The 15,686-nt window shown below is 40.6% G+C and overlaps 2 protein-coding genes across 2 annotated transcripts; both read right to left on the bottom strand.

Annotated features, from left to right (window-relative positions):
• Positions 1 to 9: 9 nt before the first annotated feature.
• On the bottom strand, positions 10 to 2,050 carry LOC108898591 (ferritin, liver middle subunit). The gene is made up of 4 exons (XM_018698522.2): positions 1,735 to 2,050; positions 1,164 to 1,310; positions 590 to 715; positions 10 to 459 (listed from the first exon to the last, which is right to left on the bottom strand). Exons 1-4 carry the CDS (start codon positions 1,834 to 1,836, stop codon positions 304 to 306), a joined length of 531 nt encoding a protein of 176 aa, XP_018554038.1. The 5' UTR covers positions 1,837 to 2,050; the 3' UTR covers positions 10 to 303.
• A 2,649-nt stretch (positions 2,051 to 4,699) lies between these two features.
• Positions 4,700 to 15,643, bottom strand: aldh16a1 (aldehyde dehydrogenase 16 family, member A1). The gene is made up of 17 exons (XM_018698536.2): positions 15,324 to 15,643; positions 13,280 to 13,379; positions 12,765 to 12,891; positions 12,493 to 12,650; positions 12,302 to 12,379; positions 11,742 to 11,929; positions 11,468 to 11,626; positions 11,219 to 11,377; positions 10,793 to 10,949; positions 10,571 to 10,646; positions 10,302 to 10,407; positions 9,348 to 9,484; positions 8,949 to 9,119; positions 7,127 to 7,331; positions 6,756 to 6,941; positions 6,463 to 6,588; positions 4,700 to 6,290 (listed from the first exon to the last, which is right to left on the bottom strand). Exons 1-17 carry the CDS (start codon positions 15,411 to 15,413, stop codon positions 6,111 to 6,113), a joined length of 2,403 nt encoding a protein of 800 aa, XP_018554052.1. The 5' UTR covers positions 15,414 to 15,643; the 3' UTR covers positions 4,700 to 6,110.
• Between the last annotated feature and the right edge of the window lie 43 nt (positions 15,644 to 15,686).

Here is a 15,686-nt window from a genome sequence, read left to right as displayed (position 1 = left end):
ACACAAAAATCCAGCTCAAAAGGTTTATTTGGATTAACAGATCAGGAAGTCACTCACAATCTTTGTTAAAAATGTCACAAGAGGAGGCTCATAGGTGATGAGGGCAAAGTCATAACCTAACAACATTCATCCTTCCATATGACATTTAAAAACAACAATACCACCACAACATACGAGCAACTTCATAGGTTAAGCAGATTAGAAATAGATTACGCTCAGTGAATGAACAGCTGGAGCAGAAAGGTGTTTAGTTAAGGCCTGTGGTAAGATTTTCACACCAGGCTAAATTCTCAGCTTTTGCATTTAGCTCTTGCCACCCAGAGAGTGCTTGTCAAACAGGTACTCTGCCATCTTGTTCTTCTGGGCATCCATACGGCTGAGGTTGGAGATGTAGTCGCCCAGCTTCTTGATGGCCTCCACCTGCTCATTCAGGTAGTGGGTCTCCAAGAAGTCGCAAAGCTAAGGACCAGACAAAAAGAACAATTAGTGGTTTGGTTAAATGATTAGGAAGTTTACTACTCATACTTATGTATCTCAAGAGCACACAACTTTGTCTTGTCATCATGGACAGATTTTTCCTACAACTTACATGAGGGTCTCCATGGTCTGAGGCCAGCTTGTGCAGGTCCAGCAGAGCCTGGTTGACGTTCTTCTCCAGCTGCAGAGCGCACTGCATGGCCTCCAGCCCGCTGCCCCACTCATCACGTTCCGGTTTCTACAGAAGAAAAACATTCAATTATAACAGACTGCACTCTCATTACATTAAGCCTTGTGTACACATTGCACAATGATCTGAGTCAACAGTTTCCACACCACTGTCACCACTATCCACCATGCTCTGTCTCCTAACTGGCTCAGAGGATTAGCCCTGTTATTTGATAATGATTGCTGAGGAAATTAATTAATTCAGACCTGATTTAGCCTGTAAATGACAAGTGTGAGATGTATTAACAGTAAAACAGACTGTATGTCAATATATTGAGACAGTGAACAAATTAGGGCCAATTCTGTATAGTGCTAACATCTTAGTGAACACTTCTAGATGGTGTACAATGGGAGTGAAGGAGTGTCACAGCACTGCATGTTTTTCACAGTTTCTGTTCTAAACTCACTGGGTGTGGTGAGATAGTTGTAACAGGCCCAGTTTTCCAGTTCTCACTGACCTTGATGTCCTGGAGGAAGATGCGCCCTCCTCTCTTGTTCTGGAAGGACAGCAGCTTCTCAGCATGCTCCCTCTCTTCATCACTGTTCTCCTTGAAGAAATGGGAGAAGCCTGGAAGGGCCACATCATCGCGGGAGAAGTAAAAGGCCTGCGAAAGGGACAGGAGGGGAGGAAGTCAGAGGACATGCTGTTATTAGGAGACATCACCCATCATTAGTTGGCAAAAAAAACATCGTGACAAACAGTATTTATGCAGCCAAGCAGTGATCAGGCACATGAGTCATGACTTTGGATAGTCTAGCTGCTTTCGACACAGACAAGCCACATAAGCATGATGCAGCACTTTTAGTGATGTGGGTGGGGACAAAAACAAGCACACACACAAACACACTCCTTATCTGGCTACCAGTCAATCGGTGATACACAGTCCCTCTGTCCCTCTGTGTTTTAATTTAAAGGCAGCCAGTAAGTTAACGTAGGTAACAGATTGACTATGAAGACATAATGCAGTAAAAGCGCACGTATATGAATACATACTATTACAAACAATTTGTAAATGTAGTTTTTCTCACCATTGAAGTGTAGGTATAGGAGGCAAACATCTCCATGTTGACCATACGGTTGACGGCGGCCTCGCAGTCGCGGTGGTAGTTCTGACGCACTTGGGACTCCATTTTGGCTGGCGTTTCTTGTGCTTTTTATTAGCAAAACGGTACAAAAATAGAGCTTTACGTCGACTTTTTCAGTAGTGTTCAAGTAAAAAAGGTATTTCTTCGATGCAAGGCAGAGTAGTTGAAATAAGCGTCGGGACGAAGGAAGAAGTTCCGTTCAAGCACTGTTGAAGCAAGAACTCCTCAAGATTTCTTCCCTGGTGTGAAATGGCAGTCGGGAGGTTCCGTGTATTTATACCCCACGGCACACCTCGTGACAGACACAGCGTCACTATCCACATTTCCACGAATCACTGAGCTCATAGCACATGAGCCGTGCGATAAAAAATGAATTAGCATTTTTTTTCTCTCAATTCTCGGAAATGTAGGTTTAATGTTTCACGTATTCTCACCTGCTGACAGATCAGCAATGACGAAGCACTTTTTCCTCTTTCGAAAAATAAGTAACTGTGTTGTATTTGAATTGAAATTCAAATAGGTCGTTTTAAGTGAGTAATTTGTGCTTTTTAAAGGTGAGCTGTTATGTTCTTACCCCCTTATTTACATACATATCAACAGCATGAGAATGGAAAACAAAAAATGACAACAAAACAGAAAACAAATATATCCACCCAAATAAAAAAAAAAACTAAGACATGAAACAAACAGTTTATTATCAAATACAAACACAAAGGAGAGTGCTTTTAACTGCAAAGAGTTTGTAACACTGCAGCATAACCATAGACTTCATGGCCAACAATTAGTTTCTTTGTTTTTGTGGTAGTAAGAAATATTGACTTTGGGCCTATACTTTAACATAAAACCTGGATAATCTGAACATTTTCTTCTTCATAAATGTCATTTAGATGTCATATACACCACAAGACATGAGGTCAAGTGGTGTACATGACATCTAAAATCTGCTGATGTGTTTAAAACCAAGGTCAATTTTATTGCATTGCTCAATATCACAGCACTGTTGCGAAAACAGCTATCATTGATTAAACAACATGAAGACCAAGAAATGTATTTTGAATTGTAACTATTGAAGTGTATTCCTGAATAGGAGCAGTTAGAAAATGGATAGGATTCAACTGTTACAACAAAAAAGAGGAGTGTGCTATGAAAGTTGATGTATTCACAATATTGAAACACTAGGAGTGAAACATTTGCTAAATGGGATATGTTCAACAATAAAATAGTCTATATGCTCTTTTAATCATGATCCTCTGTGGCAAACCCAGTTCATCTGGTTCTAACAGGAGGTAAAAACACACAATGAGATTTGGGTTGAGTTTGTTGTTATATATATATAACCTAAATATTCTGTATATGCTTTAGATTTCCATTGACTTTAGTTCAGCACCAACCTAATTTTCCACCTGAACTATAATTTTAATTGTCTTGTTGAGAGTAAGTTGGTGTAATAGAATAGTATTAGTGTAATATACTGTTTAGTGCTAAAACTATAATTATAGTAAGAACAGTATGCACTGTTTCTATGTTATCAGTTAAAAAAAAAAAACTAGACTAGCTGCTAACTTAAAGTAGACTAAGGAGAATAAGCGAACCTTTATGTGATATTACGGCACAACACAGGCTGACAACGTCTGTCGCTAAAATGAAAAAGATTTTCTCTTCTGGGGGAAATTATTAATAGTGTGTAATTTAATGCCATTTACTGATACTAAACAATACATCACACACAACTTATTATATTTGTGCCATTATTGCTAGTACTTAGCATAGCTTCCTGAGCTAGAAGTTATATACAATCACATTCCAACAGTCTCTGTGTAGTTTTTTTTAGATGACTGGATAATTATGTAACACATTCCTCAGTTTAACATGAAAGCACTAGTTTTTCATATCAAGACAGGTGTTACTGAAAATATAGTATGGCTGGTGTGGCTGTATGCACAGAACCACCCTTTAATTGGAAAAACTGTAGGAGGATATTGTTCTAGAAACTTCTATAGAAACCCACAGATGATTTGTTGGCTTTAGAAGCAGATTACTGCTCTTTCCTGGTGGACATTTTTCTCTAATGTTACATCACGTTTATAAAAGTTTTCACTCTGCATGGGAAATCTTTAATATCAGTAAAAAATGTTTTCACAATTGGCCAAATCCAAGCATTACTGGATGTATCTACTACCTTGTGGTTGTTCTGTGAAACAGTCAGTGTAAAAAAAGAAGGAGGGGTTAAAAACAGGAAGACATGCAGGTTAATGGTTTCAGATCTATTGTCAGTACATGCAGTACTGTATGTTTTACTGTCTTATTTTCATTACAGCACAATGTGTTTGGCTTCTTAATGTATATCCTACTTCCTCAAATTCCTCAGCAGTTTAAACAGCACCTGTGCCTTGTGCTGAGTCATGCAGCACAGTCAAAAAACTAGTACCTCGTTCAACAGTGGATTGTGCTGTGTCACTGTTGTGACTCAGCATTTCAGTTTCAAGGTCGTCCTTCCTGTTACACAGCGATGGGAATAAGGGCTCTTGCCTTTCCCAGCCTGACTCTGCATAAAGGGGAATTCATTCAGGGGAGGCAGTGAAATTTGGCCACTACAATAAAAAGAAGGTCTCGACACACTCAGAGACTCAGTTTCCTTTATTTGTACAAAAGAGCCATTAAAAGACTTAGATTGTTCCCGAGCGCAACATCACTGTTATTTTGTCCTGTCTGTTCAGGGTGGCAGTGATATGATCTGGTCTTGTGATCGAGGGATTGTCTTACTTTAAGGTGACCTCATGTGCTCTGCTGGATAGAACCGGTTTGGGAGACTAGAAAAAGGAACAAGAAAGTGAAAAAAGGAACCAATAACTGGACATGGATGTGCTTCAGTGTAGCGTTTGTGTAACAAGAAATAAAATGAGCCAAGTTTAAATTTATGGTTTATTTTATTTGTAATAGCAGGACATGCACAGGTGAAATTGAAACTTTAATGACATCTCCATTCTGGCACTTCTTAAAGTATTTTATGATTACTTATATCATCTGTTTACAAAGTCAAGATGTCTGCTGTGAAATGAAGTTATACTGGGCTACTCTGAGGTATGAGTGCACAAAACCATCATGGGAGGCAGGGAGATGCTGTTAAATTTCTGTCATGAATGTCACATTTTCATGGAAAACCTTTCAACGGCTGTTACAATCAAAAGTGGTGACCAAAACAACAGCCCAAGAACTGAGCCAATGGCAAGGCTATAAACATGGCAAGAAAATGAGGAAATTCATTCATTTATTCATTCATTCATTCATCTTTTAATTATGGCTTTTAGACAGTGACAGTAACACTCGTGTTTTGTTTTTTATAATGTGAACTTGGACATGGAGACGAACTGAATTTCAACAGGAATGTTTGCACCACAGAATATTAAGTGTACTTCCATGGCTAAAGGCAGTATTATTGTACAGTAATAAAGACATTCAGTACAGTACATCATCATATTTGGATTGAGTTGAAAGAGGATTGATTAATCTTTGTTCAGTCAGACAGAATTGTAAGGCAGATGAGGTTTCAAGTTGCAGACTGAGAAAGGGGAAGACAAACACTGACCTGAGAGTAAGGATACTTACTTAAGCAAAGTTAGAGGTAGAAAGACATCAGGTCATCACATGAAGCAAACCAATAATGAACTGATCCTACTGGTTAGTATTATCTGTGTAGCCATTGTTGTCCTTCATTGTCATCCATACTATTAAAAACACTGAAGATGCAATACCATTACATTTCACTGAAATACTCTTGTAGTTTTTTCTCAAATGTTTCTGCAACTGAAAATAAGATGTGGTTCTGTGTATAGATTACAAGGAGATATATAAAAGTAATGAACGCATTCCTTCACAACACAACAATCATCTTATATGTCAGCAATATTACTAACATGTGACCTTTATCAATTGAAGTATTTTTAAGTTTTGGTGTGGTCTTTTTAAAATCTCCTATCTACATCAAGTGTTTCATGGTTGTTGTAAATTCCAAAATTCACCCTAGACTCTGTGGTGCCCTCCCACCATATTCTCAAACTCAAATGTTAATATATTCAATATATATGCTAGTAATATATATATATATTTTTTTTTTCAGCAAATGTATCTAAGGAGGGTCAGGCTTGGTTACTGGGAGCATTTGTTGTCTGTTCACTTTAAATTTCGTAGACATCTTCTGATTTTCATGATCAGTTAGTATTTGATTGTTCTGTTTCTATCTACACCCTACAGGTCACAGTTAAACTCTACGGTCTGCTGTTCAAACAGTGGATATCTGGAACTCTCCCTCCCTCTGTCTTCTACGCAGTGGGAATCCACACACTCTTCCACTGGACGGCGTTCCTCCACATTTCCTCCAGCAGTGAGGGATGAGACTGAGTCCAGTCCCTCCCGCCATCTTTGTCCTCCTCATTCTTTTGGCAGAAGAGGTGCAGGGTTTTCAGAGGGCTGGTGCAGGTGTACTGGAGGTACTGACAGCCCTATGGCAGGAGATCAGAGAGCAGGAGAGGAAAGGATGACACGTGGTAGGGCAGATGATAAGAATTAAATATTGTTTTTCAGTCTCTTCCGTATTATTCATTTCACCTGTGCCCTCCCCATTTCCTCACAAAATCTGAACACTGGTGTATGCTGTTGGTGTGTAGGCCTCACCTCAGCACTGCCCCAGTACCAGATGGCCTTGATGACACTGTGATTAGCCAGAGCCGCTGTAAGATGGTCCCTACCTCCTGAAATGATATTTACCAAACCTGCTGGCAGGTCTGATGACTGGAGCACCTAAAGGAGGGAAATGGACTGTTAAGATGAAATCACAGATACATTAATAGGTGTATACAGGTGTTTTCAGTGTAAATATACATTAACATTAGGCCCGAAAAATACAGATGCTCTCCTCCTCCCTGAACCAACTTGCTGCGTAGCACATTGAACGTCTTAACACTTACCTGAATGAATGCCAAGGCTGGCAGTGGATACTTCTGACTGGGGACCATGATGACAGCGTTGCCAGTGGCGATGGCTGCCCCAAGGAGCGTTACCATGGAGAGGATAGGGTTCTTTTCTGGGAGGACAATCCCCACGACACCCAGGGCTTCAGGGAAGGAGAGAGCAGAGCCAGACTGTGGTATGGGCTGAAGGAGATGGAAACATTTGCTCAGGGTATTATGGGTATTATGAATCTAAGTCTTCAACACAGGTTTTTTTTAGAAATTTTGTACATAAAAAATATTAGACATATATATATATATATATGTATATATATACACACACACACACATATAGATATAGATATGTAGGTGTATATAAAAGGCCTCACCAGAGTTCCACCTTGCACTTTGTCACAGTAAGCAGCCCAGTCACTGAGCCTTGCAAAGCTGAGGTCTACCTCCTTCTCAGCCTCATCCATCGACAGACCAGTCTGGATGTTGATTGACACGGCTATATCCCGCCTCTTCGCCTCCAGGCCCTTGGCCAGAGAGTAGAGAGACTGGGCACGTGCAGATGGACTTTTTTTCATCCAGCTAGAGGAGGGGAAGAATGTAGAAGAAATTCATGAATAAACCTTGGGGAACACGTGAAACATCTGTGTGAGCATTCAATTCAATTCAGTTTTATTTATATAGCGCCATATCACAAAAAAAGTCATCTCAAGGCACTTTTCATATAGAGCAGGTCTAGACCGTAAAATCGGTATTTACAGACAGAGACCCAACAGATCCCACCATGAGCAGCACTGGGCGACAGTGGTGAGGAAAAACTGCCTTCTGCCTTGACTGGCATCTGCTGTACTTTTATGACCTCCATGTGCTGACAAGAAGAGCTGTGTAGTTTTGTAGATTTCAAAGTAGATCAGTATCAACAAGGTACTGTTGGTATCAACAGTGTTTGATACCTGTGTACTTTGTTGATATACTGTGTTGATTTGGACTTTGACTGGTTATAAACACAAACAGCCCACTGGATTGTGAAATACCTTCCCACATGTGAGTCCTTGTTAAAGTCTGAAAGCCTGAATAAATCTACTGTGAAGGGGTGAAAGTTCACCACTGATTTTTGGCTGAAATCAGCAGGTTTGAGGTTTGGCATCAAAAGTAGATATATTTTAACTAGGAGACTGAGACTGCGTGTTTCATCCTGGGCCAAATTGCACAACTGCACAACACACAACACACTAGTGGCCTCTATCTGGAAAACATCAAACAGGATTAAACTGTGCAACTAAAGCAGAATTTTAGATTATAATATAATCTTTTTGTTATGGTCACTGACATGTTAGGAGAGTATTAAAAGAACTGAAGATGTAATTTGCTCTGTAGTGAAACAACTGACTGAATGAATACACAGTCAAGTTTCAGCAGAAACTCAAATATCAGTCGGGTTTATGATCAAAATATCCTTGAATAAATACTGTGATACAAAACTTCGTTCCATAAAACAGCTTCAGTGAAAACTGTTAACCCTGAGATGAGGGGAAACAGAGATCACTTTAATCCAGGGTCAGTTACTGAACCAGAGTCAAAGTTATCTGTCTGAAACACTGTTTGATTTCCTTACTGTTGCAGTTGATAGTGAAGCTCATTAATTTGCAGAGAGATACGCGACTAGAGTCCTTCTAGTTCTTCTTCATTATAATGTCTCTCTCTCAGTTCATGCACATTTACAACACACTGAAATATAATCACTGAACACTGTTGAACAAATATTAATATGTAAAATAGACATCTAAAAACCTTCTCAGTTACATTCTCATCTATATATTTAGCATTTAAGCTTCAATTGTTGCCAAGTGTGTTTTGCCTCCATTCAATGACAGCTGAATAAACACATTAACCAATTATGAGTTAAGGATATCTATACACTGTAAATGATGAGTGAGGGAACTACCCTGAATAGTATTTAGTAGTGTTAACTTATTGACTCTTTCCCCATTCTAATTTGGGTTCTTTTTTAACTGAGGCTGTGTGATTTTGGTTGAAAGTTTGTCAGCCCCCCTTTCTGGAAAAGGTAAATTTGTCCTCTGCTTTTGTGAGTTTGCAAGCACAATATGCATTTCTGCTTTTTAGTTGGACACTGACATCCCAGCTTGCTAGCATGTGTGTGTTGTTGTCTGTGTGTGTTTGCTGGATTTTCTCCCTCACCCAGGCTGGACTTTGATAGCTGCCTCCACAGCATTACGGACGTCTTTCCGGCCTCCATCTGGACAATAGGCTAACACACTGCCGCCTCCTGGTGGCTGCACAGCTACACTGCAGCCAGACTCAGATTTACATGCCTTGCCCCCAACAAACTGCAGGTAGGACTTAGGGGCACTGAGGGGAGAGGAGGGGGAAAGAGAGTGGTGCATGTCAGACAGATATGCACCCAACAAATCAGATTCAAGTCAGAATCAACAAGTTTCATACTAACTGACGAAAGCAGCCTCCATTACATTATGCTGACAGTTACCATATATTTATGATGTGCTTATGTGTGCAGCTGTTGTGCCTTTTGACACCTTATGAACATGCCTTGAGGTAAAGAGAGCAGTACAAACCCACCTGGAAGCATCAGAATCATCAGGAATGATAGCTGGGGATGCTGCTGTTCCAAACTTTGTGTAGTCCAAAGAGACAGGGGAGGAGCGAGGAAGAGGAGGAGAGGAAGAACAGGACGGGCGTAGAAACTGGTACAGACCCTGGCAGGAAGCAGACAGGAGGTGAACACACAGCACAACACTCATCTGTGTTACATTTTTAAAAAAATATTACCTCAATATCAATAGCTCATTTTATTTAGAATGTCCATAGTTTTATTTTGGTCTTAGTCTTGGCACACATTTAAACATATAGAGTATACAATGAATACACCACTGGTTAATATCAATATAAATGTAATTAATCTATGGGCTCAAATTAGGGTCAAAAAGATTTTAAACTTGTGAGTAAAGTTAATAAAAAAAATCCATAGTAAATCAAACTCTGCAAAACCTGTACAATTAATCTGCATGAGAAATTCAAGTTTGTACACATATTTGATTTGTGTTTGTAAAAACAAGAGAGACTGTGTGAATAAAATCTGTGGACAAATTGTGAAAAGGTGAATATCTGTGTTTAGATACAAAGCAGAAAACTGTGTGTAAAACACTCAGAGTTTTCAGACTGTGTGACACTGAAATTACAAGTATTCTGACCTTTGACCTCGCAGAACACTGGAGCTGCTGGAATATCTCTGCCTCGATTGCTTAGTTTCTTTGTGTCCCTGTGCTGCATTCTGCTGTAGCTTCACTATAAACTCTTTTAACAGCAAGCTAGAGCATTTTAACCAACAAGCTAATGCTTACAAAATTAGGTAGCTAATGCTGCGTCCCATCATTTTCATCTTTAAGTGCATGGCCTTTATGGTCTTTATCAAAGATCATAGAAATAAGTCCTTTACTACATCTCAGTCAGTTTTAGGCCCCCAAAGATGTCTCCTGTCAAAGTGTTAACTGCTTGAGAAACTACTGAACCCACCTCCTGTCCTCCATCGGTGCAGCTGCCGCTGTCTTTGTGACCAGAGGCAGGCAGACAAGGGTCGGACACAGAGTGGGAATTTACCCACACTGAGCCAACCGACAGACTGGGGAGTGAGGAAGAAGAATAAAACATCAGTGGATAAAATTAGACCCTTAATGGAGAAGTCCAAGAAAAAAAACTGGAGAGATTTATCAAAATAAAGGTTTACATGTGAAAAAGAAAAAGTGATTGAGTAGGAAGACTTATGAGTGTGTGACTGTGTGTACCTCTTTGCTGTCTCCAGAGCCAGGGTGAGGTCTTCAGTCCAGATGGAGGCTGCCAGGCCATGAGGACTGTGGTTCCCTTTGTAGAACAAAGACCATTACTGTGGTTCAAGCAGAAATTCACTGCTAAAACAAAATAATGTAATGCAATATTCCTCTCTGTTGTTTACTGAACAGAGAGACTGCTGTTCACTCTCGCATCTGCATCCACGGAGGCCTCCTTACCCAGGGCCACTGCTTCTGTGTTGCTCCTGAAGGTCATGAGAGGCAGCAGAGGTCCAGGAGATGGGCTGACTACAAATGGAGAGGAGGGGGCGGCCCCACAGAGCACTGTGGGAGGGTACAGGGCACCTGAAGATGGGGCAGCGCAGGACTGAATCAACTGAGTAGAGACAGAAAAATTATGTTTTTTAGTATTAAACAAACTAAAAATAAATCAATGTTTATTAAGGACGTAGCTAAAAAAAACAAAAAAATAAAAAGGTTGCAACTCATGTGGTGTTAGCAGCTACTGGTTATGATTCCATCCATATGTTTAAGACCATATTTTAAGCATAAAACATTTAAATCTGGTTAATTTGCATCATCTAAGTAACAGTCACTCATCTTGAAAGTCACTGTACAGTGTTTCTCAGCGTTTTTCTGACTAACCGTGGCACCCTGCTGCTGAGCCTCCTGTATATCCATGTCCACCTGGGCCCTGTCTGCATCACTGTGCAGGCCAACACACTTCACCCCTGCCATACGCAGCCTGAGACGACTCACAACACTGTCCAACACACTCTCTTGCACGCACAACACCCAGTGGACCTGGAGAGGTAAGAGGAAGAGAGGATTGTTAAAGAGCCTGCAGGATGTGGTCTGATGTGATGACATGAGGATATTTTTCATATGAATCACCTCTTTCTTCTTTTTGAAGGCAGTTTCTATCACTCCATCTACAGCGCTGTCAAGGTCAGCTGACTCAAAAATGATGAAGGGACATGTGGCACCGATGCAGGGGGATATAGAGATGGGAACGCCCATCCCTGCCGTGGCCTTACACAGCATTACCCCATCCTGAAAGAGAAGCATTGTCGTATTGATTTAGGAAGTTTTGGTGACATTAAGCACCAGTTTGGAAATATCATAACACATGTATAGGTGGGTAACTCCAAGTTTCTCTCACACACACCTGCTTATTGCCACTGTATGTGACATAGCTGATGCTCTGGTTCTGGGCCACTTTGGCACCTAGCAACATATCACTTCCTGTTAAGACATTAAGAGCCCCAGCAGCAAGTCCTGCGCTTGTAAAAAGCTGTGCCAACAGGAGCGCTGGAGGGGCGGTGGTCCGACCAGGGACAATGATGACAGAGTTGCCTGGGAGGAGGAAGGAGGCAGTTACTCAAAACACCACTTACAACAGTTCAAACAAACAAAAATATGAGTTTTATTACAGATGCAACAATTTATCGATTACAGTTGATCAACAGAAAAGTAATGTGCATCTACTTTGATAACCAGTTAAACATCTTTAGGCAATATTTTATGGTTTCAGCTTCTCAAATGAAATATCTTTGGCCTTTGAAATGTTGGTCAAGCAAAGCAAGACATCTGATGGCATAAACATGGGCTCTAGGAAACAATGATGGCAATTTTTTACTGTCTTGTGGTGTTTTATTGCTTTATAGACCAAATAATTAATTTATGAATCAAGAAAAAAAAAAAATATAATGTGGGTATATTTCTTACCCATAGCCAGTGCTGGCAGGACTTTAAGCATAAGGGAATAGAGCGAGCAGTCATCTGAGACGACTACTGCCACCACACCTGGAAAAGAAGGAAAGCCAAACAAAGTTAAATCCCTGCAACAAAAAACCCCTCCATCAAAAATGAAATCTAAATCTAAATGCTTCTATGTAAACAAACACCCAGTCCCTCACCCAGTGGTGTCCAGTTAGTGATGAGAGTGTCTCTGAGCTGAGCCCAGCTGCTGTAGTACTGCAGCAGTCTGACCAAGGTGGAGGGCGAGCAGGAGGCCTGACATAGGTCACACAGCTCTGCGAAACACTTACTATGCTGCCCAAGAATGCTCACCAACCTGTTATTGATGGACAGGCAAACACACATCGTTAGAGAGGCTAAAACATGCAAAAAACACTGGGAGGATCTTTTAATCTCTACAGTAGAACAGTCTGTGCTGAGTGTGTCTGACCTGAGCAGCACTTTAGCCCTGTTATAGCAGGTCATCCCACTCCAGGCTTTGTAGCCATTAACAGCTGAGGAGGCACACTGGGAAACATCGTCCTCAACGGCACACACAGTGCTGCACACATTACCACCTGGAGAGCGGAGAGGTAAAATAGGCTGCATGTAGTCAATTTAAGCACGAGTCTTCTCTAACACCAGGCTGATGCAGGTAATCTTATTTTTCTTTATACCTCTCAGGCACTAGCAAGCATGTTCAGAAATAGGCTGAGTGAGTAACTTGTTATTTAAGTGTTCTTGACTGTGTGCAACAGCAATTAAAATAGCAAGCATGCATATTAATTGTCGTGATATGTCACATTATATCATCATATCTAGGTTATGTTAGCATTCTGCATTTGCTGGGTTTAAAAGAGTCAAAGTATTTGGATTATCTACCATCTACAATACTGTAACAACATTCTCTAACAAATGGCCCAAATCACTGGCTTTCTATGCACTGCAAATTCAGGCTGCTTTTACCTTTAGAATCAGCCAGGGAGCGCGTCTGTCTGTCTGCTGGACGGACAAACTTGCCATCAATGAACAGTCCCAGAGAACGAGAATGGTGATCCAGCCAGGCCTGATGGAGAGGAAATGAACAGACAGTGTTCAAGCTGAGGAGAAAGCCTAAAACATGGTAAACCATCTCTTTTTTTCCACTATTAACAAAATACATCTTAGGTGATCTGGTGCCAGGTAGGCAGCTCTAAAAACAGCTGTAAGTACACCCGAAATACAGGAAGAACATTAGGACCTGCTGAAATCACAAAGAAGAGGTGCTCAGGAAAGCATGTAACAATTTGAGTAGTGTGTATGCCAGTAGCTACCTAAGAAGATGCTATGACATCTTGGGACGCCTTCAAGAAAGGTGCTGCAAGATGTATTAATTCCCATTATTATTTTCTATCACACATTTTAATGACCTTTCACTGCATTAACAAACAAGAAAAAAATCTACATTAGCTTTCTTTCATGTTATGTTTTTAAACACCAAGAGCAAAAATATCTCCTGGTTTAAAATAAAGTCTGTCCATGCCAAACCTGTGCTCACGTATTATTGGTCAGGAAGACGCCACCTCTGCAGGACAGTGACTGATAAAAGGTGAGCTGGGCAGGCGGAGTGTGTCAACTATTTACAGACAGAAGACCAAAGTACAGAGCTGACCTTCTCTCTGAGCCACCAAGCACATCTACAGTTAGCAACAAGAACTAATTCAAATCTGCTCTGATATACTCTTAAACTAGTTTTGACTACTGATATGTGGTCAAACATATTTTTGAGTTTCTTTTCTCACAGAATGTTTTGTTAAGTTAAATTAATTAATGACTTAAAGTGATGCTCCAGTGATTTAGTATTTCACTTCCACAAAGTTGAAGGATTTCAAGGGTTTTTACTGAGTCTGTGCATATTATTTCTGTTCCCCAGCAGTCATCAAAGGGTTCCAAACCTGCATCACAACTTCCTAATAAATGTGTGATTCTCCTCCTGGAACAAACATCCTCAGCTGCTCAATCAAACAGTGAGTGAAATGCTGAGTTTAGCTGTTAGACCAAGAGGAGGTTCACATACTGACATCGCTAATGTGTCTAAACCTAGGTTTTAATTTCATTTGGGTTTGAGGACTTGCACAGAAGTTGTAAGGGTCAATGAAATGTGTCTTTTATGGAGCACAGGTAGGTTATTTCTCTCAGTGACATCACCGGTTCGATACACAGGTCTGCGCACGTGCTGAACCACAGAATTGATGTATTCATATGTGTATTTATGTTCAGATGGACAATCCCAAAAAAATGTGACACGCTTTCAGAGACTCATCAAATAGTCTCTGTCTGACTCTTCTCAGGCTGCAGGGGAGGAATATAACCCTGTATGCATGTCTTTCGCAGTTTGTCTGTGTGTGAATTGGATGTATTCTATTTTAGGTCAAGGTGGAAGGAACTTAAAGGGAAAATTCACCAAAAATGTAATGTCACATTATAATATTGTACAGCCATGTTTTCATATGATCAACCGGTCTGTTACTGTGGCAGAAATACAGTAGAGATTAGATAAACTGCAGAAAAATCTTGGAGCTGTTTCATAGAAAACGAATTAAAACCAGGATACCGTGTATTACAACATACATACAGTGACTGTATGGACCAATAATCATCTACACCACCAGCAAATTACCAAACCAACTGCTACATCAGGAATTCAAGTCTTAACGATCTGATTTGATTCTGAGGGGCAAATGATACTGAGACAATTACCAAAGATCAGGAGGTTAAGTGAAAACTTGTCCGACTTGGCTTCACGCTTGACATTTCATAACTAACTTATGCACATTCTAAGTCACATGTTTGCCTTGTGAGTTACAGTCAGCTAACAGTTAATGAACTTCACATGGGTCAAACCGTAAAAGCTAACCACAGTGAGCAGAAATACTTGACATTTGTCACTAAGCAGCACGATATAGTTTTATTATGCCAACTATAACCGCAGCATCTTTTCCTCCGTTGACAATTCGGTTGATAACTTTACCTGTGCAGTGGCCGTGCTAGAAGTTGCTGCTGGTCCGTACTCCATGCTTTGAAAAATATCGTGCACTGTTTTGGTGGCGCTACCAGCCATAATAGTTACAAATCGGCGAGGAGGCAAATCTCCCTGGCGCTCTGTGTTCGTTTCTGGGCGGCGTTCGAGCAGAGACACTTTGCTTTGACGCTTGTAAAATTGTACCTACGAGTAAGTAAAGTGAAAACGCCAGCAGGAAGACAACTGAGGTTTCACTCCACGTCAAATGCAACGTGCTAGCTTCCCTCCCACTCCAAATCCTTGACACTTGGCGGTACAAATGAATGTGCGGCACTACCATGAACTGCGCGGAGCGAGATAATTCACTTCTCC

The sequence above is a fragment of the Lates calcarifer genome, linkage group LG11, assembly GCF_001640805.2.
Source record: "Lates calcarifer isolate ASB-BC8 linkage group LG11, TLL_Latcal_v3, whole genome shotgun sequence".
Classification (NCBI taxonomy): Eukaryota; Metazoa; Chordata; class Actinopteri; family Centropomidae; genus Lates; species Lates calcarifer.
Note: the sequence above shows the minus strand (reverse complement) of the source record. Positions and strands in the feature narration are given on the sequence as shown.